At 45.1% G+C, this 24,031-nt stretch overlaps 1 protein-coding gene across 2 annotated transcripts in view; it reads left to right on the forward strand.

Annotated features, from left to right (window-relative positions):
• MYO5B (myosin VB) overlaps positions 1-24,031 on the forward strand; it is a 273,903-nt gene that overhangs the window by 90,802 nt on the left and 159,070 nt on the right. For both annotated transcript variants that reach the window (XM_069468426.1, XM_069468427.1), the window contains exon 2: positions 22,657-22,767. In XM_069468426.1, coding sequence (XP_069324527.1) covers positions 22,657-22,767 — 111 coding nt within the window. The remainder of the gene's footprint in view (positions 1-22,656; positions 22,768-24,031) is intronic.

Here is a 24,031-nt window from a genome sequence, read left to right on the forward strand (position 1 = left end):
ACTGACCTTCCCAGTCCCCCATGTCATCCTGTTGTACTGAGAACTAGAACATTTTGTAAAATTTGTTTTCCAGACATGCTGGTATGGATTGCCTGTTGTGTTTGTTAGTTAAGCCCTGTCCTGGGCATAGGATAGTTAGCTCATATTTAGGGCCTAGCTTCTGATGCAAGTGTTTTGACATCTCTTCAAGGAGTGTATGTTGGCATCCGTAATACCACTGGGCCTCTCACAAAGCTGTTCAATAGATACCCGTGACGTGGCATTCTGTATGCTCTCAGCAGAGAGGCCAAGCCCTGGGAAGAATTTGTTGGCTTGACTAGGAACTGTCCTAGTTGTCCATGCGTCCGTCCTGGTATCTGCCACATTGGTGCTTAAATGCTTATTTGAATTAATGGATCCAAGAATGTTGTATTAATGTGGCATTGTTAATCAGAGTGGGGATGAGACCTTCTCCCCATATGCTGAGAGTAAAACAGGATGTACTAAGTTTAACAAAGTAATAACAAAGAGCCCTTCCGCCTCTGCAGTGTTTCCTGGGAGCAGCTGTGGAGGTTCCTTTATAGAAGATACTGAAGTTCCGATTTGGGACCCCTGTGCCCATGGCAATTGCCCGGCCGCTTTCCTCGGCTTACCAAGGGCAGGTGGCCACAGCCCTTTCCTTGCACCACCTCACAAGGCTCACTCTTCTTCCCTCCCCCGCTGTGATATTTTGCTGTCAGCCCCAAAGCTACAGCATCCAAAAGACTTCAGTAAAAAGGAGCACATTCCCCCTGGATGGCAGCTGAAGCTTTTGTGGAGACATTGCTGTTTGTGGGGTAGGGAAGTGGGGATAGGCAAGATAATTGTGTTTTCTCTGCCCCCCCCCCCCCCCACCACTTCCCACGTCTATTGTGTTAACTGCTACAGTGGTCACAGGGACAACAGCTGTAATAGAAGATCCCGGCTTCTCAGGGAGAGTGCGAGACAGGGCAGGTTTCTACTCTGAGAGGTGGTGCCCCTTCCCTGTGGGCAGCAGCTCTGTCCTAAATGGCTTCTGTTTGTTAAATAAATGATCTTTGCACACTTTTATGGCTGACTACATCACCGTGTAACTTAGTTTCAGCCAGTCTAATTATCCCAATTTAATTTTATGTGTGATCTCGAAAGGTGAATGGCAGGTATCCTTGGGAAAAGTAAATGCATAGAATATTCTTTGTTTAGCTTGGGAGTGGGGGTGGCACGGGTGGTTAGTGAGTCGTTACTGCAGGTGTTACAGATTCAGGTTTTTATGAAGTTCTCAAGAGTATCTTCTGTGTGAATGCTTTTCTAGTTATGCCCGTGTTTTCCTAATTAAACTAATATTCTAAGCTATCAGTATCTCAGAAAAATTACCACTGACCACCTGACAATTCATAATGAATTATCTAGATAGAATAAGCAGGAAAGGCTAGAAGTGTTGATTGTCTTAATTGCATGTGAGTTGGGTGCTTGGGCATTTCCCAGTTCTGAACTGGTGAGTGGGTGAAAATGGACTGAAACTACTGGCTTGGGGTTGGAAACCCTGGGTTCCAGATTCTACAGTTTTGTAGGGAAAGTGGGGAGAGCTACTTAATGATTTCATCAGTCACACCTATGTCATGAAAATTACATAAAACCCTTAAACTCTATGGGGTTTGGAGTGCTTCCAGGGTGAAACACATCAAGATGCTGGGAGAGTGGTGCACCTAGAGGTAGGCATGGAGGCTCTGCGTGCCTTCTCCTATGCCTTGCCCTGTGCAGCACCTCTATTCGGCTGTTCCTGAGTTGTATCCTTTGTAACAAACCAGTGTTAGCAAGGAAAGTGCTTTCCTAAGCTCTGTAAGCTGTTCTACCCGGGGAAGGGTCATGGGATCCCTGACTTTTAGCTGGTTGGTCAGAAGTACAGGTGGCAACTTGGAACTTGTAACTGGCTTCTCAAGTGGGGACAATCTTGAACTGAGCCCTTTATCTGTGAGGTCTATGCCAATGCCAGGTAGTGTCAGAATTGAATTGTAGGACACCCAATTGGTGTCAGAAAAATTGGTCATTGGATGGCAGAAAACCCCCATCCATTTGACGTCAGAAGTCTGAGAAAAAGTTCATTACCTAAACTGGCTTCTTTCTTCCTCAAATTTGTAAGTCTTTCAGTTGTTACTGAGGTGATAGCTTTGCATTTTTAGCCAAAGTAAAGTGAGCCTCAGTGGCTAATGCTCTCAGCTCTTAGGAAGGATAGACGCTGGGAGAAAGGGTATCCATGAATGAAATTAGGTCCTAATCCTGCAGTTAGTATCTGGTCAAACCTTCGCTTGAGGTAGAAGGATTGGCGCACACAATATGTTGTGTGTGATACTGGTGTATTTTTTCCATAAGTGCATAGTCCTTTAAGCAGAGGAAACGGTGAGACTCTTGATCTGAATTAGTTATAAAAAATGAATTTTACATGTAAATAGCCCCTACTATATGGATAGATGGTTACAGTATTTTCTCTGGTCATGTATTTGAAGTTTTAAGATGCATTTTCCCATTAGAAACAATCTTGTTGCAGGTGGCTATGTTTCCAGGTCAACCTGCTTGTTCCGTAACGCACTTGAGCTTACGACATTCATGGTGTGAGGCCGAGGCCTGAGTTCTGGAATCTGCTAATCATGGAAAATGGGGTATGGCCCATGGTTTGGGGGGTGGGGCACCGCGATGCCATTCTGGCCCCTGAGCCCCATCACACTTGAGGTTGCCTTAACCCACAATAAAGATGTTTCCTCTGAGCTGCCAATCTCAACTCTTTTCCTGCAAATGGCGCTAGACTGACTTGTTATTTGGGTATAAATCACTAATATACCATGTTTCTCTTAGAGGTGTATTTTGCATCTTTAGAAAAGAAGTGTTATTAAACCAAATGAATCACTTTTTGGTAAAACTTCAAGTTCTATAACCAGTAATTTGGTAAGAAGTGCCCCTAGGCTAGCCTTAATGAGTTAACTACTGCACTAGGAAAAAAATTCTTGGGGCCACGGTGTTTTATTATGAAAATAGAATAAAAACTTTGAAAATGGTCTTTTCTAATTTAATGAAAAATGAAATTTATTGATTTGTATTCAACTCATGTTTTTATAATTAATTTGTCAATATTTGTAACAAAATAAGAACATCAGCAAGTAAGATTTTCACGAACCAACTGCAGGGTTTTGCCTAGGATTTGCTTCATAGAGGCCCTGGGCTCAAAACTAGCGTGAATGAGTTAACTACAACTCACACGGCAGTTAATGTGTTAAACTTTCCATCTACCATCCACAACTGCCTCTTGGTATACAATTGTGAATTTCTGGGTTTTGTTTGCTAACAAGCATAGAGAACAGTGGGGGCAGGATAGAGAAAGTGCATGTGTGAATCAAGATGTTAAATGTTACTTGCACTGAAACTTTCCCCAGAAATAAGAATTTTGTTCCCATATAAGCATTTTTGTACCAGGATACCTGATATATTTACTTACTATGACCCAAAACAAACAGAAAGCCCCTAAATCAGCTCCCGAGTGTGGTAACTCTTTATTTGGGAGAGAGCATTTACATTTTATTACAGTGCAGGGATTGTACGCTGTCACAATGAGGACATGTTTCTGTCATGGTTTTTCTCCCTCTTTCCCACCACCTTTACAGTAGCAGGTGGATGAATCACCTGTGTGTGGAGTGTGTGAATCAGCTGAAAGTCCTGAGCCATCAGTTCGCTTTTGTTGGCTGTTAGCTGCTTATTTAAAAATAGCAGGTCTTTGTTTTCATAAGGATTGGGATCTTCCCCTTGGGAGAATGGGCTGGAAGGTCCCCTAGGTTCTGGGAATAGGCCATCTTCTGTCAGCCAATCCCTGGTGACACTAGGAGATAATGCATCCTGAGGGCTGCTGGCCCCAACAGAGGGAACCACTGAAGAGGTTGGTCTAAATCCAGGCTTTGTGAGCCTGTTTAAAGCTAGAGGAGGAGAAGGGAATTCTGGTAGAGTCACCCTAAAAAAAAAAAAAAAAAAAAAAATAGAGCAGGTGCTTTTTCAGAAGGCACCTTCGGTCTCAGGTGATGCATACCTTTCTTTCAAGTTTAGCTTACTACTAGTTGCATGAAAATATTTTTCTTAGCTTCTACCTCCTGGTCATATTTTGGTCTAATGATGAAATTTGGTGTTCTAAAGAAACACCCAACGTGAACTGCGGACCCTTGGGCAGAGTGGGATGGGCAGGCAAGTGACTCAGGGGATCAAAGACCTCTCATATACCTTCCTCCCTGCTGTAGGGACACCTCATCATATTGAATGGGAGGACTTTGTCCCATACTTACTTTAAAGTTAGCACAGTAACTTGGTGCATCCCAATGTCTTGCACAGTCCTTTGTATGTAGTAAACATTCCATAAATGTTGACCGTTCAGTACAACTCCATTGAGGACTTTGATTTAGTGGCCTTTTTTTAGTTTGTCCCCCTTCCCATTTCCTAACAACTAATACTTGGAGAGACTCCCACTGACTGTGGATGGCCTAGAAACGGCACATGAAAATCTGTTGGCCTCATGTCAAACTGTGACCCCTGGGGGAAGCCATGGGGCAAGTCCGACCTGCTTTCTAAAAGTGTCTACTTTAGGAATGCCGTATGTCAAGAGCATTGAAAGGATGGGTGGGGAGAAATTGGCATAGAGTGGGGAGAGGCTCTCCTGCAGGTTTGCTCTCAGGAAGGTAGATGCTTCTGTTGGCTGCCCTGGGGGTGAGGAGGGCATTAACACCTCCTCCCACCCACTTTCACAGATGTCCTCCTTGAGCCTAGATGCAGAGCCTTCAAGAAAGGGTGGTTAACTGTGGGTAGTTAACTTGCTTGACCAAACCACTGTAGTGCGGGACTGTTCCTAAGGACTTGCTGAGATACTTACTCTGCAGTTCCTTTTCTCTTGGGCCTTTTAAAAATGTTACTGACCGGCAGCTTATTGTTTCGTGAGCAAAGATTTTCTGTTTGGAATTACAAATTCTGGAGATCGATGGTGGTGATGGTTGCACAGTAATGTGAATATTAATGCAACTGAATTTCCCACTTAAAATTGTTAAAATGATAAATTTTATGTATATTATACCACAAATAAATTAAAAACTTGTAGAAATGGTGCCGGTAACAGGAACTGCCTTTCCCCCACACCCATCATCTCAGAGGTGTCTGAGTTGTGACTGAACAGCTCCGCTGTGCTCTTGTGGTGACAAGACCCACCGCCCTAGGGTAAATGCACGCTGGCAGAATGGAGGGCAGGCATTCCACTGGAGGCTCCCCAGCTGGGCTGTTGCCCAAGGGTGAAACAGCAGGTGCTTTGTCCTGAACTTGGACCATCTGATTCCACTTGTACAGAGGCTCACGTCCATCCCAGGCTGCCTCTTGCTGCCAGCTCCCTTGAGGCCTGGCTTCTCCGGGGAGCTGGAGGGAGAGGCAAGTGCTGTACAGAAGAGGTGTAGTCATGGTCTCTAGTGCCAGTGAGACCAGCAGGTATTTGAAAGTGCGTGAGATTTCTCTATCCCAGGGCTCTGCTGTGAGGGAAAGAATTTGAGGGCTTGGAGGTGGAGGAAGGAGGTCAGTGATTGGTCCAAGGGCCCATGGATGGATTCCGTTACGCCCCCTTCTCATACCTGGAGGTTGTATGTGGGTGGCATTCCTTGGAAGAAGAGAAGTCACAGGTTAAGTGTTGGCATGTTTTTCTAGAACATAAATTTCATGAAAGAGGTGGGCGAAATAATAGAGATACAAATGCGGTGAAATTGTAGAACAGAATACATGGGTCTAGATCTCAACGGGGAGGTCAAGGCTCAGCTACCTGTGTGAGTTAGGAGTCAAGAAAGCCTAGTTGTTCTGGAAAGCCTGGCTTTTCACAGGCCCTCACGTGGAGGAAGACTTGTCCTTCTGAATTCTCTTGGGGTTGATTTCATTTGCTTAGCTTCCTTGGCTTTTCTTACCTTGCCAGTTCCATCTGGGTGCAGAGTTTTGTTGAATGATTAAATGATATTAAATTATTTGCAAGTCTGTCTTGTGGTTTTTAATGTTTTTATTCTGCCATCTGGGCACACTTTACATGGTGCCCAGCTTCAGTAGCAGGTGCCAAGAACAGCAGTGATAACAGCTAGCATTTGTGTACTGCTTTGCTTGATCACTACAAACTTGCTTGCTTTTATGCTGATGGCTCAACTGCTCCTGAACTTCCTCTGGCTTCTCCTGGGAGAAGGATTAGTGGAGAGTCCGTTAGCTAGGATTAAACCCTCTGTGTGACTCCAGCCTGCCTTTTGGAACTTCCCTCCCTCCACAAATCCCCGTATCCTCAGCTTCAGCCCAGCCCGTGGCCTTGCTGTTGGGAGCTCTCCTGCAACACCCCTGCCTCGGAACATCAGCCCTTCTTCTACTCCTGTCTGGTCACGCAGGTCAGGTTCTCTCCCAGGACGTCCCCCTAGACTCTTCTAGCCTGTGGGAGGTCTCCCTCGGCATCTCTGAGGCTGGTACCGCTCACCAGATTTAATTCTGTGCTCAGTCCCAGTGTAACTGTATGTCCTGCTTATTTCTAACTGATGATTATTTCCCATTTTACTGCTTTGTCTGCTTAACTCTGCTGTTAGTTCCCTGAGGGCAGAAACACACCTTGGAAAGCACCACAGTGCCCAGCAGTAGGAGGTGTTTAACATCTGCCTGGAATTAATCTCTTTTCATGCCCTTGTGAGGTAAGACAGGCAGCTTCTACCAGTGAGGAAACTGAGGAAGAAAGCGGGCTGGCAGTTTATCCTAGGCCACAAAGCATTAACCTTGGGGCTGAGGCCAACATTCGCACCACAAACTCCATTCCCAGCTGTTCCCCAGGCCACAGTCCCTGAACACAAAGCCATTTGTTCACTCTGTCGCTCTCCTCCAAAAATGGTGCTGCGTCCACCAGCTGAAGGTGCTCCACAGACTTCCGGCCGGACCCCTGAAGCTTGCAAGAGCCTCAGATAGACAGTAGCCACTTGCCTGTCCTCATAGGTCAGAGGCAAATGTTAAGTTCTATTTAGCTTGTTTTTTTCCTTTTTGAAATGGTTCCTGGTTATGTAAGTTGCAAATGCGTTTGAGCTGCTTTTTGCCTGGGCAACCACAGTATGTCTCTCCTCCGTAGCATCAGTTCCTGCGGGGCTGAGGTCGGTGTTCTCTGGAGTCCATGGAGAGCTTCCCAGGGGAGTCCCTGCAGAGTTAACAGGGCTTGGTGGTGGAAGGCCTCCACGACTTCTATTTCCTGTTTCCCTTTAGCTCAAGCCTTGTGGCATTGCTAGTCTCCAGTGACAGAAGATGGATGGTCTGTGTGACCAGCACATTCTAGAAGTCAGGTGTTGATTTGTCCTTTGTTAACAGACACAGGGCAGGAGCCTGGGACTCGGTGGAGTGTGTCTTAAATGCTCCCCTGTAGCTATTAGGCCTGTGTCTAAGGATCTTGCTCTCGTGGCATTCTTCCACGTTCTTCCACTTAGTTGCAGCACAAAATGCTGCATTCCTTTAACCCATTGCCTCACAGCTTTCTAAATCTGTGGGACCCAAGGATTCCCGCAGAACTAGGAGTTGTGGCAGATAAGATCTAAAAGTGACAGGAGCTATGGCTGGGCTAACTCTGCAGAGAGAAGTGCAGCATCGCCAGACTCATGCTGCAATTTGGGGACCAAGCTGCTCTTCCTTGTGCCCAGCTGTTCTTGAGCTGGTGACAGCCCTGTGCTGATGGGTCATTTAGATAGTGCTATATTTAGCATTTCTGGGGGGAGAGAGGCCATAGCTTCTTGCTGTGAGAAGCAAGAATCTACAGTGCAAGAGTGTGTGCATGCGTTTATCCATTTAACCAGCATACTGAAGTACTTCCAAGACCTTGTCCTGTATGCATATGGGACACCAAAGTAAATAACATTTTATCCCTTCCCTCGAGGGAAGAGAAACATCTATACAAGTCAATATAGTGGAATTCGAGGCTGTTACAGTGAAAACACAGAAGAAGGCCCACCAGGGCAGGCATGAACAAAGACATGCCGAAGGGAGTGATATTTAAGCTGGGCCTCAAAGGTGGAAAGCGGGCTAGGTGGAGGAAGACCACTGAGGCAGAAGGACCAGCATGAGCAAGGCCTGTGGACAGAAAAGCTGGTGAGGTCAGTGTGCTTGGAGTGGAGTGTAGGTATGGTGGGGCACAGAGGAGGAGGGGGGAGGTTGCCAGAGGAGTCATCTGGGCCAGACTGTGAACAGTTTTATAGGAACTTACCCTGTAAACAACATAGACATTTTTAAACGGGAATGACGTCACGAAGCATGAAGTGTTTTTGTTTCTAGTTTTTAAGGTAACTCTAGATTTTCTCAGCCTCAGCACTACTGGTATCTGGGGCAGGATGATTCTTGGTTGTGAGGGGCTGTCCTGTGCCTTGCAGGATGTTTAGCAGCATCCCTGAGCTCCACCTACTAGATGCCATAGCACCCCTCCTCCCCAAGTTGTGATAACGAAAAATGTCTCAAGACATTGCTGCATGGCACCTGAGAAGAGTTTTGGCTCCCACCCCAGTTGTGGTGACAAGACCCACCCACCCTAGGGTAGGCTTATGCTGGCAGAATGGAGGGCAGGAAGCAAGCAGTCTAGAAAATCAGTTGGAATGGGAACAGACAGGAGGCAGGAAGACCAATTCAGAAAAGACTGTGATATTTCAGGTAAGAGATGATTCCTGCTTTGCTGCCTTAATTCAGGACTTCAAGAGAAGATGATGCATTTGAGGGAGATGTCCACATTATCTGGCATGTCCCTGGTGGCTGAATGAATGGGGTTGAACTGACAGGTCTTGGTGACTGGTTGCAACTCCTCAATTAAACTTGAATGTTGGGTTGGGCTTGGAGGAGTGGAAGGAGTGCTGGCTGGGGAGTCAGGGTCTGTTTCCAGGCCTAGGCTTTTTTAGGAGTCTGAGCTTGGCCAAGTCCCTTAACTTTCTGGATCTCAGCATCTTTCATCTGTAAAATGTACCTAAGACTTCATATTTGAAAACTGCATCACTCTCCTAGCAGTACCACACTGAGGAGCGAGGGCAGTGGGGAGGGGTACACGCAGACGTGGCTGTGAGGGGGGTACCGTGGATGGACAGTGGGCAGTGTGCCTCGTCTGGCCGTGGACTAATGGACAGAGAGGCTGGGCAGCATTGAGCTCACATGAAGGCCCTGAACACGGGGAAGGGAAAACTTAGCTGGTGTTTCGGTGGTTAACATCTCAGCTGTGAGTGGTGGGACTCTTCATAACATGATGCTGTTGTTCATCCTTATGTCAGCAGTAAAAACAGACTAGAGCTCAGCGTTAACCAAAATATGAACACAAGCAGATGGTGGATACAGCAGGAGAAGGGATGGCCAATAAGTGGTCTATTTTAAATATCCATTGGTTATTTATTTATGTTTTAAACCCAGGAGCTTTTTTGTTTTTTACCGGTTTCCTACTGGGTTTCAGGACATTTCTTGGTCTCTAGAGAGTAGTGTGCTCTTTGGCCAGCCAGTGCTTCCCTGGGGACCTTGTTTCTCCCACCTGCTAAGCAATGAGAGAACCTTTTTCTCCTGAAAACAAAGCACTAAACTGATGGACTCCTGTGGTCTCTGATCACAGAGAGCCCTTTCTGTTGAGGCACAAACCTTGACCTTTTAATGGACATATTGGAGGTAGACACTAAAAGATTTTGCAGTGGGCAACCCTCTTACTGGGAAACAGGAAGGTGATTGATAAATGCAGATGGAGTGTTGAGAGCTTATTTTAGCTCCACCTGCTGATGGTGAAAACCAGGGCCCAGAGAGTATGAATGACTTGTCCAAGGCAGTTGTGCTATTTGGATGCTGAGGGAGGACCGTGTACCTTGGTAACCCGTCTGCTGGACCCACACTTCTTCCATACCAAGACCCGATTGCCTTTTGCTTGACATTGCCGACTCCATGTTCTCAGCTGTCCTGGAAAGAATAAATGTGACTCTGCCCGTGTCTAGAACCAGGGCGATTGCGTTTTTCCTTTTCATACATTTTCAATTTGAGGTGGGAACTGCTTGGATCACTTACTTTGTGGGAGTTTTGGTTGGTCCTTTGTGATGTTTTCCCAGGCTCTTATGTATGGTGTGCTGAGACTTGGGGAAGGCAAAGGCAGGGACACTGGGGAAGGCTGGTGCTGTAGACCTGGGATGGATCCTTGTTTCAATACCTAAGTATACTGGAAAGAATACATTGTGATTCTCATCTCTTGTCAGGCTGTGTCCAGAACCTGGGTGACTTGACAGCTGGTGTGTGTACCTATTTTAAGACCTGGGATATGTATTTGTTAAAATAGGGATGTGCACCTATTTCAATGCCTATCATTAATCTCATTTGCCAAAGGCTTATTAGCTTATAAGCTACTAATATTAGCTTATTAGTAGGTAAGGCATCTGTGTGAAAGTGAAAATTTTGTTGGGTAATCGGACTTAATCATGTTTCCCCAGAGTTTCTGAGCTCTTCTGGATTTAAAATATTTCCAGTTAAAAAGTGTTGGATATATAACTCTTCTAAAACACGCCTGTGGTGTCTACTTGGAAAATAGCACCAGGAAGACTGGAGTGCTTTATTGTTACCTGTCCCCATGGGTCACTGCGTTCTTAATAGTAGCCGTCTTAGTCTATTTTGTGTTGCTATAAAGGAAATATCTGAGGCTGGGTAATTTATAAAGAAAAGAGGTTTATTTGGCTCATGCTTCTGCAGGCTGTACAAGAAGCATGGTGTCAGCATCTGCTTCTGGTGAGGGCCTCAGGCTGCCTGCTGCTCACGGCGGAAGGTAACAAGGAGCCAGCATCACATGGCAGGAGAGGGGGAGGGTAGGTGCCAGGCTCTTCTTAATAACCGGCTTCCCGGAGAACTTACTCCCCACCACCGGGGCATTAATCTGTTCATGCAGAGTCTGGCTCGATGACCCAGACTCCTCCCATTAGGTACCACCTCTAGCATCGGGAATCAGATTTCAACATGAGATTTGGAGGGGACAGACATCTCAACTATAGCAGTAGCAGTGGTAACCCAGACCCCAAGGGACAGCCCCTCAGAGCAGCACTGCTTACCTGGTGGGTGTGTTGATGCTGCTCAGGCTTGGGTTGGAGGAAGGCAGCAGGCAAAATCGTAAGTCTGTAACTAGGTCCAGCAGTGGCTTATCTGTGTGCACATTGCACAGGAAATGTCATTGGTCTCCTCAGTCACTTCATAATTCCTCCTCAAATGGTTTTTCATGGTGATACTTTCTTTTTTTTTCGGGAGAGGGAGTGGTATCAAAGTTTTAGATTAAGAAGACAAGGAACTTTCTCTCATTTTACTTTTTCTCATTAAGATGAATCCTCCCTCTGCCCATCCTTCAGAATAGAGTGTAGAAAGGATGCATTTCATACAGTCTCATCTCTCCTTCCCTCTTATCCTGGACTCCTCTCCCAAGTCTTGTCTTGTTAGGAACCCAGAGGGTCGGGCCAGCTGTCTTTCTAGCTTCAGACCCACTTTCAGCTGGGCATGAATGGATGTTGCAGTATGAAACCATACCCGAATCTCTCTCCAAATACAGTCATCTGACATAGAGGAGTTTGAGGTAGCAATGGTCATCCTAGAGAATCCATGGCTGTCCGGCAGCTCTGTTTGATAGTAACACTGGATAGAACTCTCCAGAGACTGATTTGGTTTCAAATAGGCAGGTTGATAGTGTCTGCTCAGTGTATTTTCTCAGTACAGGATGGAAATCAGAGGCATGTTTTTGAGGTCTTTGGGTAACAGTGACTTAAACAGCAGATAACTATTTAACTTTCCCAGCTTGAAAGTCACAATCAGTTTCATGGCTGCTACTCAATGAACGTGTGTGTTGGTTCTAGAACATTTGTTCCCTTTCCCTGGAGGTCCCAGAATTGTAGATGCTATTTTCTAACATACTTGTTTTCTAATATACCCAGGTTGAACATTCTTTCATTCTTAGTGTTAAACTTTTCCACTCAACTCTATGAAACTCCAAATAAGCTCCACATCGCAAAATACAGTGGAAAAAAAATTGGGAGACCTGGTTGACAAGATAAAATAACACAGTATGTGAATAAAGATGATTCAAAAGCTGTATAAGTGTATCTCCAAAGAATTGTGATGGAAATGGTAATTTAGCAGTCTGGAGTGATAAAGTACCAAATAAATGAAGTGATAGGAATATTTAGGGGCAGAATTTCAGAGACAGTTTATTTGGGGGTAGCAGCAGGATGAATGATGTCCTTTATTTCCCTTTCATTGTGAATGCTCACGAGGGGACAGAGGGAAGGGATTGGGATCATGCGCATGGGAAAATTGAACTGTATTCTCATACTGAGAATTTTTCCCATATACATAAGTTTAAAAGTACCGATCTTTTAATTATGCAGGTGTGACCATTTCCTTTTCCATGTTTAAAATCCATGCATAATTTTCTGTTGGCTATGGAATAATAAAATCTTGAATGTAACCCCTAAGGGCCTGCTAAATCTGGCTCCTGCACCTCTCTCCAGTGTCACTTTGACCTCTTTTCCCCACTGTCCTGTGTCCCACCCACACTGGCCCTCTGGCTCCTCAGCAAGATCTTCTCCTTCCTGCTCTGGGCTTGTCACGCAAGTCCTCTCTCATTCTGGAAGCCCCCTCCCTGCCTACCTTGCCCAGCCAGCTTCTTACCCATCTAGGATTTGGCCTGAATCTTCCTCCTTCAGTGAGGGCTTTCCCGAGGACCCAGGCTGGGTGACGTCTGCCGTTAGATGCTGTGCACGTCAGTGCCGTTGAAGCAGGCATGGCCACTGCGGTAGATGAGCTTCATGATGGGGCCTGAGATCCTTGAAGGTAGCAAGGTCTTGTCTTCACTGTGCCCCAGCGCGCCTCACAGTGCCTGCCTGTCACACACAGGTGTTCGGTAGAGACTGCATGGACTAGGGTCTGTGTTCTGGTCTGTAGGCCTTGTTGCTTATTGAGGACATACAGGAGTCGAAGAACGTTCATTGAACAGCTCAAAAATGAAGTTGTTGGAACCACTGGGGATGGGGAGGCTGACGTGCTCCTGTGGAGGGAAGAGCAAGAGCTGGCTTGACGACCAAATGCGAGCGTGTGAGGAGTTTAAGTTCCGAGACAGGTGATCTCTCAAGGTTAAGGCAAAGGCAAACCAATGTACTCATGTGTCCAGGTGCAAGGTGCCGTTTCCACGAAGTTATTTCCCAGAAAACCATTCTCCCAATTACTTTATTTTGGTCAATGAAGCACCGTTTGCAGAAGAGAGCTTAGCCTGAAAGAACTAAGTCAGTCATTGCTAGTTTTGGTTGCTTACCGGAGGTCAAATAATGGCACAGGTGTTAGAAGCAAAAGGAAGCAAACAGACTTAGACTTGGTAAATATTTCTGGGGCTGTGCCTTTCTAATAAGTGTTATGATGATTGTAAACCATTAAGACCGTTTCTTTGGGGAAAGCAATGTACTAGCCTTTGACTGTAGAGATTGTGGAGTATATACATCCACAGGACAAAGAGGGAAACAACTATCCAGTGGATGGCTTTATATATGGATTTTAAAAGTTGGAGTGTCTAAAGAGCTTTAAAAATGAAGATGGTATGCTCTGAAAAACCATCCTAAGAGACTGAAATATTTTTAACGTGACAATGAATTGCTTAATTCACATACTAAATCGTTCTATACAGGGAGCATTCATGGGCCAGGAGCTTACAGCCCTGTTGCTGCAAGGAGGATTTCAAATAAGTGTTAGCTTTTTGATTGGATTCGGGCATACACAGCTGCATGATACGTACTAGCTTGGAGTAAATCTTTTTTAGCTTCTCTGGCAAGCAGGTTAAATGCATTTGGCATTGCAGCTTTACAAAGCCGTCTTGCTGTGGACACATTCCTTTTAAATGGGGGGACTTTCAGGGATCTTTCCACTTAGGACATTCACAGTCTCCAAGGAATGTCCCCTTGTACCCAGTTCAGACTCAGAGATTTATGTTCCAAGTTTGTTGTAAGTGGACATGCAGAAGGTACTAAACTGATCTGTTGACCAAATAAAAGGTGGGACGTCTTGAAGTGACTGCAGCAGCGGCAGCACATTGCTTGACAGCTGTTCTGAGCCCCTGGTGTCACTACAGCTCCTGTCACCAGGTACTGCTGGTGTGAACTAGCTGGATGAAGTGACTCAGCAATGCTCCCCATCCACCAGGTGCTTTCGATCTTGTCAGTTTGTCCCTCGAGGACATACTGACTGTATCTATGGAGCAGTAAACAGGTAAATTTTGCTTTCAGCAGCCATGGGGAGATTTTGTTATTTACTGGCTCCAAATACAGAAAGAGGATGTGGGCTTAAGATATAATTGTGACCGATGTGATCAGATATCACAAAGTTAACTCTTTTCTCCAAAGACTGGGTTGAGATGAGATGCCATAAGCAGGTTAGGATCGCACACATCAAAATGATTGTGGCGGCCAGTTCCAGGCGTGTATAGATGGATTTGCCTTTTGGTATACTTGACTTTTATTTCATTTAAAAAGAAATATTAGATTTTATTGTAGCTTCACTGTATAAGTGCAGTGACTGCATTACAGAATGAAGCTTTCTTCTCTGTTTCTTTTTCTGTCATCCTTTTCCCCAGGGATGCTGAGTGGCTCTTGGCTGTTCCAGTCTGTATGTGTTATAGCTCTTTCTCCTGACATTCAGATTAGCCTGATTTTTCATCATTTAAGAAAAAACAAGGAGCAAGATTGGAGGGATCTGGGTTGGACTGAGGAACCCCCTGGTTGCCTCAAATCATACGTGAATTTTCAGTTACTTTGTTGGATCTGGACAAACAGCATATTTATATAAAATTCCTTCTGTCTTTAAATCACAAGGAGCTTCCTAGTGAAGAGCATTTAAGGCAAAGGAAAGGTTATTATTGGCTCAGGAAGCCGTGAATGGGAATGAGTAAACAGGGAAACTAAGACACATGGCTTGCTCTTGGGAGAGGAAGAGTTAAGTGACTCAGGAAACGAGTTGGAAGCGTTGAGCTTGTATTCCCATGACATTCTGCATGCACATGGTTCTGTTGGGATTATTTGCTTGTGTCTGTGCTCTCCCATAATATCCATGTATTATTCATTCCCAGGGCCTGAGCTCCTGCCATAGTAATAACTATTAAGCGTTTACTATGTGCCAAATACTGTGCTAAATATTTTATATATACTAATCCTAACAACAACCCTGATGTAGAAGATATTTCACCCAGATGGGGAAATACCTTTTGAGGAAGCAGGGCCTCAGGAGTATAGAACAATACCTGATGGGGTGGGGGTTGGGAGCAGCACCCTTCATCTGATTCTTAACCTCCTTGCTCGCCTGTCTCCTCTAGTGGGAGCCCAGTAGATAGGAAGGAAAGATGACCAGCAACATCCCTGGGTGGGAGATGCTCTTGACTTTGGTCCCCAAAGTCTGGGGGACTAGTCACCACTGGGTTCAGGATGCAGTTAGTGTTTGGGCCCATGCTCGCTATCTTCAGACATCAGTAAATACGGAAATGATTGAGAGGTTCTGCTTGGATGGGGTGAAAGGCTAAGTCTTTGTCTTCCAAATTCTTACTTTGCAAAGGTTTGCAATCGGACCCACTTCCCACAAGCACAGTTAGGGAAGGTGTCTTCATAGTTCTTCCAACGTGGCAGTGCCCTGCCAGGTACCAAGTCACTTGGGAAACTGCTCTTATGGTGGTACTGAGACGAAATTATTGGCTTAGTTCAGAAGCTAATAATTTTTCTTTCTTTCTTTCCCCTCCATAAAACTATTGCATTCATAGCAGAAGCTTCAAGGTAGACACATTTACACCCCGCAAAAAGACACTATTTATGACATTCTTAAGTATGTGTTTGTTTGCCTCACTAAAGAACTGACTTGTGAATATCTTCAGTTTTAAAGGGTACAGGTTTTAAGGGGGTACAAGTTCATTTGGCCTGGAGGGTTTTTTAGTCTCTTAGCGCTGTGGTTCTCAGCACACACTCCTGTCATTTTGACCCAGGCCAAGCTTGCTGTTTTCTTGATGAGTGTGATGCTTCCTGCCTCAGGTGACATCTGGGTTTCTAGGTCTTGCCTCTCTCTTTTTAAGAATTACGCTGGAAGTTTCAAGTGAAAAATCTACCTAGTTATTCGTTTCCATGCTGGTGACTTTTGTTTGATGTTATTCTCCATGATCGATCTCAGATTGGTCTTCCTTGGAGAAGTTTGTTGGCTTCTGTGCTCCCTGAGGGATGGAAGCTGATCATCTGAATCTTGCATCCTCCCCGGCGAGTTCTAGCAAAAACTCATGTCCTGAGCAAAAGGTCATTGACTACATTTTCTATTCTGTCAAAAGGGCTCCTCCCCCTCCCCCCAACCAGAGTCCCGATTTCAATTTGAGGCAGAGGTTTGGGTGCCTACTAAAAACTGTGGACTTTATTTTAGTGCTAGGGTTACAGTGATGAAAAAATCAGTGTTCCTGTTCTTGGTCACTAAACTCAGGAATGGACAGGCCATTTATCCAGGTAGCCACCAAGTTAGGCTGGAGGGGGGGGGGGCTTCTTCTCTGTTCCCAGGGAACCCTGCTCAGGCAGTCTTGCTTCAGGGCAAGGCTTCCTTACAACTGAAACTTCAGTCCACTTAATGCTTATGCTGAAACCAGCTGGTGGCTTAGCTTGGTGTGTGTCATTGTAAATAGGCATTTACACTTGTTTTCATGTGTAATTACAAGACACTTTACCTGTATAAAATACATACTCAGCAGGTCCTGGGCTACTGTAGGAAAATCAATATTTCTCCAGGAGAGAGTAGACAGGGAAGGACTTACAGTTAGAGCCTGAGATCTGTCTCTGGTTCTGCTCCTGACTTGGCTCTCAGTGACCTGGGCAAATTGTTTAGTACTTTTAACCCTCAGGTTTCTCCTCTAGAAAATAGGACTGATACCCCTGCTTACCTTAACTCTATTTTGAAAATAAGTTGAAATTACTATAGTACTCAAATTTAATTGTATTAGTATAAGGTTATGGAAGTAGTGTATCAATAATTCCAGGGAACAAGTGTTTCCAATGTCCCTCTTCTTTTTCCTAAAGTCCACCTTACCTCTGAAGCTCACTTTGAAATAGTGGTTTTAATTCTGATGGCACATTCAGCACTTGGGACACTTTCTTTTGGTTTTTAAAATGCGGTGCTTGGGCTTTACCCCCAGAGATTTAATCTTGATTATTCAGGTCTGGGACATGGGTGTTGGTGTTTTTGTTTTTAAAGATCTGCAGAGTTTTTAAATGTTCTAGCATTTAAGGCTAGATAGATCCATAGGCATGGCTACCTATGTACTGTGACCTGCAGGACATCAGAAGGATCCCAGTAACATGAAACCTTAGGTTTCTTATTTTCCTGTTCCCTAATCCTATCCCATCAGGATCCTGCTTTCTAGACAAAACAGTGTGTGGTTATCATTATCATTGCCTAATATTTACATGCTCTGCTACTATGGGCTCTCATTTAGTTCTTGGAACACTTTATGAGGTGCGTATGATTTTTAACCCTGCTGTTCAACAGAGGAAACCAAGGCTCAGACCCATTCATCATCATAAGTGGTGGTTAGAATTCCCACCAGAGCTGTTTGACCCTAGAGCCCATACACTTGGCCACAGTACTTATACTGCATGGTAATTCATGTAAATGAGTAAATGTTGTGCTCTTGTGGAGAGTGTATTTACATTTTAGCTGGGGCTTTTGGGAGAAAGTTCTTCAACTCGGGAGAAAGAATCCACAGGCTGAAATTTTGTGTTAACCACAAGCCTGGTAGGGCGAGGCCTCTGGGCACGTGTGTGTCTGTGATACCCTTCAAATCACAGTTTGAGTCAAGCCACATGAACTGTTGGTTCTCAAACTTCCTTGAATATTGGATTCCTCTGGGGAGCTTCAAAAAAAAAAAAAAAAAAAAAAAAAACTTGCTGGTTCCCACTCCCAGAGATGGATGGAAGTAGTCTTGAATGGTGGTGCTGGCATTGGGGGGGTTGTCAAAGCTTCCAGGTGATTCTCGTGTGCAGACAGGGCTGAACACTGTTGACCTAGGTAGCCACTGCCTTCAACTGTGTGCAGAACTGTGGGAGATGGCCCTGCAGCTGGAGAAACCAACAGCAGGCTGCAGAGAGTAGCTTGGTACTGACGCATTTGTACTTGATGTAGGTATCGATTGGCCTTCTCCAGAAAATACACGGGGCTCTTTCCAAAATCACAAGCTTTTCTTTGATAATTAAGTCAGACTTGTTCTCTTATTTACTTTGATATGATGAATGAAGCATTGCTAAAATGGGGTGGTGACAAATTGAGTAGCACTGTAATCGGGTTCTGTGAGTGAGCGTGGCTTTCCTACAGTGTGCTGCCTTACGGTAAGTCTGGTGGAGGTCAGACTTGTTTGAGGAAATTCCTTGAAGGTGAGAAGCTAAAAGGCAACATGGAACCTTATTTCTAGAGAGCTTCTGTCTGGCTCATAAAATGATGGTTTGCTGTGAAAATGTTTTATCTCACTGCTTATCCGTAGTCTAGGTGTGAGAACCCATGTCAGCAGAGAGGGGATACTGTTTGCGTCCTCTGCAGCCAGAACAGCGTGTGTATGTGTGTTTAAATTGAGGTAAAATTCACATAATAGAAAACTAACAGTTCTAAAGTGAGCAGATCAGTGGCATTTAGTATATTTACAATGTTGTGCGTGCACCACCTCTGTCTGAGTATATAAAACATTTTCATCACACCAAAGAGAAAACCCTTCCCTTCCAAATCCTTTGTGTCTCTAAAGCCCAGATCTGTCTTCCTCAAGTCTTTGCTAGCTATTGTGGAGCTGTCTCTCCTTTCTTAGTTTGTGTGTCTGCTTTCTTAGCCATTTATTTCCCACTGATCGTATACTGCTTTGTGCGTTACAGAGGCGATGCATCTTCCTTGGTGGATAGGTTGTTGGGGGCAGTGTTTGCAAAACCAGCATGTAAAGCAAAATTTGATTATATTTAAAATTACCCTTGGAAGACCTATAAATTGCTCATTATGCATGGTATGTGTGACATTGGGTAAATGGCCCTGGTCAGTAATTTATAGGCACTTTAAACTGAGAATGTGAAGGTAGGATAAAAGTGAGGAGGAAGGAATCGGGGGATGCTGCCTGCAGATGCCAACCATCCTGCACCCGCAGAACAGAGGATTGACTTCATTCTGCTGTAACAGTGAGCTGCAGTGATCTCAATGCATGTCCACATGTGTCTGTATTGTGGGGACTGAGTGGGGACATGCTAGCAGCCCAGATATTTATGGGGTTTGAATCTCATAGCTTGCTTGGTCAGATGTGAATACACAATATCCTTTTAAAAGTTCCGTAAGAATTTGGCCACCCGCCTCCTGTCCTTTGAAGTTGTCATTAACTTATTGCCCCTTTTTTCCCTATCCTCCCCTTCCCCCAATGGATAGCCATTACTCTCCTTAGGAATTGGTCACATCACTCCATCAGAGTATATTTCTGTGTGAATTGCCTACCCAACTAGATTATATGTATCTTAAGTTCAGGGTATAGATCTCCATGTTTATACTTGATTACATAGTGCTTATCATAATGTGTTTTAGATATAAACCAGGTATACCATAAATGCACATTGTTTGATTCCTGTACTCAGTGAACATTTAGTGAGCATCTGCTATGTGCCAAGGAAGTATCAGATCCCAGGGATATGAAGATGCCCAATAGTATATCTGAAAGATCTTGCTGTAATGAGATGAAACTGATGTGTAAGCAATGACTACAAAACCAGAAAGCTAATGATAGAAGAATTTATTGTGGCAACACATAGTTGGGTAGGGCTAACTTTGTAGGGGACAGGGAAGGAAGTGTTCAGTGGGGATATGGTGCTGGAACTTGGACTCTGCCCTCGTGGACAAGTGAGGAAGGGCACCCTGGACTGAGGAAACAGCCAAGTACAAGGGCAGAGGTTGGTAAACCTTCTGTAAAGGGTCAGATGGTAGATATTTTAAGCTTTGGGCCATAGGGTCTCTGTCACAGTTACTGACCTCTGTCATTGAAATGTGGTATTACATAGATAATTGAACGAATGAGCATGGCTGTGTTCCAATAAAACTATTTATGGTCACTAAAATTTGATTTTCATGTAACTTTTCCATGTTACTATGTGAATATCATTCTTTTAACTTTTTAACTATTTAACAGTTTAACAGCTATTCTTAACTCCTGGGCTATACAAAAACAGTGTGCCAGATTTGGCCAACAACTATAGTTTGCTTGACCTCTTTACAAAGGCAGGAGAGTATGAGATCCAGTTGCAGGAGCAGAAGAACAAATAGGTGCGCAGATTCTGATTCGAGGGGTCCAGGTGGAAGCTGCAATTCTGCGTCTCTGACATGCTCCTGAGTGGTGATGCTGAGGTCCTCAATTGAGGGAGGAACAAAGAGCTGAAGTATCATCAGGGTCCCACTATGCCCTTGCTGTTGCGATAGGTTTTGTGGATATGGGAAAATCTCAGTAGCCCATTTTCTGCATATCAGGTGCTTTCAGTCTGTGTAGAGAGGAGAGAGATGAATCCTCCTAGATGAAGAATTAGAGAGCCAGGCGGTGAGATTCTTCCAGTGCTGGATGCAGTTAACTGCCTGACGACTGGCACGTGGTTTCAGGGTTTGGGGGTGGTGTCCCTGGCTGAGCTGGGGCTGGGCTATGCTCACCTCCGGTATCCACACATCATCACTTCCATGTGGATCCTGCTGGAGTTTTCCCCATTCTCCTCTGTTAGTCATTCTGTTATCTCGAGACCTTCCTGATGTGATGTACACGGAGTGGAGACTTTGCTTTGGGTAAGATTTCTTGGGTGTGCTGACTGGCAGGGAAGTCCCAGGAGCGTAACTCAGAACAGAGAGCAACCAGAGAGAAGTGTAGTGATTGAAGCCAAAGAAAGGACACTCACCTGAAGTGTAGGGACAGAGTCTTAAAGGTCATGTCAGCTGGATGAATGGCTTAAGGGACAGTGGAGAAAGTAAGTTAGAACACCCAAGGGCAGAAGAAATGTTGACAGTTAAGGTCAGCAAATGCTCAGGAAGTTTTCTCTGGAGATAACTCAGAACACTTTATATTTCACTCTGAAGCTCTCAGATACCATAAAGCTCTTTGTTACTCTAAAGGTCTGTAATTTTTGACTATAAAAATACAATACTATCTTGGTGTGTAAGGCAGGCAGGAGGTTACTATTCTATCAACTTGTTTCTCTGTAGTGCCAAAAACAGATGACTTTGGCTTTATCTTGGGTTGGGACATCAAGGATGCAAGTTGGTCGATTTGCTTTCTCATTGATTAATACTCTGATTCTGTTGCCTTATGACTTTCACCGCTCAATAGTGAATTAGAGACAAGTATCGTAGGCATCAAAGTTTTACTGAAAAAAAGTGATGACTTGGAGGAAAACTTTTTTTTTTTTTTTTTTTTTTTTTAAGGCAGAACCAAAATCCAGCTGGCAGCTTGTGCACAGGTTAACTGGCCACAGGGTCTGTGCTCAAGGATGTCACTCCAGGAATGAGATGGATTATGCTGATCCAAGCACATGTTCTGGTTGAGCTTCTGGTCAAAAGGACCTTTTATTTCAGGTTTGCTAAGAGTCTGCTTTGGCCATGAAGCCATGTGTATGTGTGTGCACATGTGCACTGATAGCTTCTAAAGCAGATAGGCCCTGGTCGTCGCTTACGTGTGAGATGGAAACTTAGAAATTTGACAGCTGTGCAGAGGTGCAGAGGGTGATGCCAGGAGTGACAGCCAGTAGATCCAGATGCTGCTGTTCGTTGCTGTACATGTTCGTCTCCTTGGCAGCCTTTCTGTCACCTCAGATCCTGCCTGTGTTGGTCTGAGGTAGAACCCAGAATTGGTGTTTGCAAAGCTCCCCAGGTGATTCTACGGACAAGCCAGGGCTGAGAATCCCCAGGTTACATTGAGAATGTGTCGGGCACATCACTGGCGGTTGCTCCTCTGTCGCCACTTACCAAGGGCTGTGTTCTTTCCTGCCAGGACTTGGTCAGGTCAGTGCCCTTTGTATGCAAATCAGAGCTGCTGGGAGGAGGTTGAGTGAGATTTTGGGGTATATTTGTGGCTTAGGGAATGGACAAATAAATTGAGGTGTCTGACAACTCGGAGATACTTAAATATGCTGACCACTTTCTTTCACTTCTGCAGGAAAATAATCTTGTCCCTGAATGCAGAATATCACAGCAGAGATTCCTGACCTTTGAAGATTTGCTGTACCGTCTTGATATTTCTTTGCATGTGTTGTTTTGTTTGTTTGTAGCATGCTGGGTGCTTCTTCTGACATAGCTGTTTTGTAACACCCTTCGAGATAATAGTATAAAACTCTGAAAGACAGAACCAAATGCAGGCCCAGCAATCTCTCCGGAATTTTAACTTCCTTAATCTGTGATGTTCTCTTAAGATCTACAAGGTGCCCTTGGCTCCCGGTCCTGTGAGTTATTTGTCTCTAAACATGGATCATCTTGTGTCTTGAAATCTGAAGGGGCGTATATGTGTGCAGATGGCTTTCAAAGTTTTCCTGATGAGCCCCTCCTGGATAATGACACATATTTAGAAACTTCTGTTCTAATCTTTTTCAGTTCACAAGGGTCTGGATCCCTGACCCTGATGAAGTGTGGTGCTCGGCTGAGTTAACCAAGGACTACAAAGAGGGAGACAAGACCCTCCGGCTCAAACTGGAAGATGAAACGGTACGTGCTGGTTCTGAGGGGTGGGGAGCCTCAGGTGTGTGCTGAACAGGACTAGATGATACATTGTGGCTGGAGTTTTTCTTGGATACTGGGGCTTCTCCTTTGTATTCTTCCTTGTTGCTGTTGATGACGATGGCGTGTGGAATTGCCAAACCAGGAAGCTGCTCTCTGGATGTCAAGTAGCATCGGGGTTAGCAGCTGTGAGGTCATTGGTGGTTGAGGCCAGAATCTTCTCAGTGGAGTGGAGGGAACAGGGGGTTCCCTTCCTGGGACTGAGGCATAAGTGGGAAGTGAAGGGAGAGTAGCTACTTGCAAGAGTCTGCAGGGAACAGGGCCTGTGAATCCAGCCTGTCAGGGTTGGGATCCTGGTTCAGCCATTCCTGGCTTGGTAACCTTGCATGAGTTAGCCATGTTGACGAGCCTGTTACTTCATCTGTAAAATGGGGATGGTAGTTTGTCTAGGGCTGCTCTGAGAATAAAATGGGCTCATAGGCGGCAAGTACTTAGAATAGTGTCTGGTACGTAGCACTCCGTATGTGTTAGCTGCTGTCATGAGCGTTCTTTTTGTTGACTTTTCAGTTGGTTTCTCTCAAAAGGAAGACAAGGTTGTTAACTATGAAATTCTATTCCTCCTAATGTGTGGGATTCAGTTTCTCTTGAGCCTTTTGTGATTGGTACATTCCACAGATAATTTGAATGCTCACCTTGTGCACTGAGTCGGGTCATGGGGGCAGATGGTTGAACAGTTGTAGCCCTGATGTTTTGATGGGGCTCAGTGCCAGAACAGGCAGTTAACGTGAACACAGAAGCGAGACAAAGGACTGTGACCGATGGCGGTAGACATGGGAGAAAGTGGGTGTACAGGAGGGAGAATGAAGGAGCCTGCTCTGAGGTGTAGGGGTGTTCAGCAAGGCCAGGCTTCTTGAGGGAGGAGGGGGTTGTGGACAGGAGCCAGCCATGGAAGACTCAGGATACAGTGGGCTGCGAGTGAAGCATCCCAGGCAGGAGCTATGTGTGCCGAGGTCCTGAGACCTTGTCATGTTCAAGGTGAGGAAAGGAGGCCAGTGCAACTAGAAGCCATGGGAGAAGGGGACAGACATCCGGTCTCAGGCTGAGGACGCAGGCAGAGGTAGTTCATGAAGGGTTTACAGTAGAGGTGTGGAAGAGAGAGATTTGGAAGGATGTGGCGGGAAAAAATCAAGAATCTGCGTTGGGATGGATTGAGTTTGGGATGCAGGTGTCGCGTGAAGAGGTGGTTTGTGTT

Source organism: Eulemur rufifrons, chromosome 5 (genome assembly GCF_041146395.1).
Source record: "Eulemur rufifrons isolate Redbay chromosome 5, OSU_ERuf_1, whole genome shotgun sequence".
Taxonomy (NCBI): Eukaryota; Metazoa; Chordata; class Mammalia; order Primates; family Lemuridae; genus Eulemur; species Eulemur rufifrons.